The sequence below is a fragment of the Anopheles bellator genome, unplaced genomic scaffold (genome assembly GCF_943735745.2).
Source record: "Anopheles bellator unplaced genomic scaffold, idAnoBellAS_SP24_06.2 scaffold02405_ctg1, whole genome shotgun sequence".
Lineage (NCBI taxonomy): Eukaryota > Metazoa > Arthropoda > Insecta > Diptera > Culicidae > Anopheles > Anopheles bellator.
The window spans coordinates 1-1,391 of NW_026686527.1; the positions used below are offsets into that span (position 1 = coordinate 1).

General features: G+C 47.2%; 1 protein-coding gene across 1 annotated transcript; it reads left to right on the plus strand.

Annotated features, from left to right (window-relative positions):
• Nucleotides 1-11: 11 nt before the first annotated feature.
• Nucleotides 12-398, plus strand: LOC131214771 (probable cytochrome P450 6a14; the record flags this gene model as incomplete). The annotated part of the gene is made up of 1 exon (XM_058209103.1): nucleotides 12-398. A coding segment is annotated over one exon (387 nt), but the record flags the coding sequence as incomplete, so codon positions are not given.
• Nucleotides 399-1,391: the final 993 nt, after the last annotated feature.

Genomic DNA, 1,391 nt, shown 5'->3' on the forward strand with positions numbered 1-1,391 from the left:
CAACCCTGACCAGGAAGGTCAACAAGGACTATAGAGTTCCGTTCGAAAGCAGTTCTCCAGTGTTGACCAAGGGGCTGAACGTGCTGGTTCCGGTGTACGCAATTCATCACGATCCCGACTACTATCCCGAACCAGAGCGCTTCGATCCGGAACGCTTCTCGGCGAAAGAATGTGACAAACGGCATCCATTCGCTTTCCTGCCCTTCGGTGAAGGTCCGCGTATTTGCATCGGTATGCGCTTCGGGATAATGCAGGCCAGGATTGGCTTGGTGTACCTGTTAAAGAACTTCCGCTTTTCACTCGTATCGCACAAAATGCGTGTGCCGCTGAAGATCAACCCCTCCAGCCTCATCCTGTCCATCGAGGGTGGACTCTGGTTGAATGTCGAAAAGTTGTGACCAATGACGCGAACATTTCGGTTCTGAAATAACGACAGTAACAACGAGGGGAACGACAGTAACAAGAAGGGAACGGAATGATTTACTTACGCTATTACGTATCTCAAAAATAATAAATTAAATCAATAAAGACCTGTCTTTGTTGCGTGGCAAAAAGATATTGTTTATCATGGGTGGTGAATTCCGGTTGTGTTTGTTTTAGCAATTCTTCATTATTTTCCCTTTTTTCCAAGTTGGTTGAGAGCAAACTCAATCAGCTGCTTCACACCGTCATTTGACTGTGCCCGTGATGTTAATGATTGCTATGATTACTTTCATTCAGGCTGCCATTTTATCATACAAAAAAGTACCAACATAAGATCAATTTCGGACTGGCAGGCTTACAATTTGGTCTCCTTCAGCCACATACCGTCCTTCGAGTACAGGATGAAATTGCTAATTAGAAATTCCATCGGTATTGTGGTCTTTGCAATGAGCAGAATTCGGAGATAGACGGAGATTCGGAGATATTCACGGTCCGCCAAAGAAACACCTCCGACGACAGGATAAGATAGCATCATTCACAATCGCTCTGGCTGTTGGATGCTTCAGCTGGTCCTATTGTTGTTATGCAGAATATTTAAATATCACCGTGCCAGCAAGGTGCGCAAAAGAACAGAGCGAACTTGGTGAGTGAGCGATTCGTCAGTTAGGTGGTAACGTTCAAACGATGTGGGTCACTTTGTTAGTGTTGGCGCTGTTGGCGGCCACCTACTGGGTCCGGCAGCGTCTGTCCTACTGGAAACAGCGTGGAGTACCCTACGTAGAGCCGTCATTCCCGCAGGGAAACCTACGTGGCGTCGGCAAGAAGTACCACATCTCCCAGGTGCTTCAGAACTGCTACAAACAACTGAAAGGATCGGGCAATCCGTTCGGTGGCTTCTACTTCTTCATCAACCCATCGGCCCTGCTCCTGGATTTGGATCTGATAAAGACCGTGCTGGTGAAGGACTT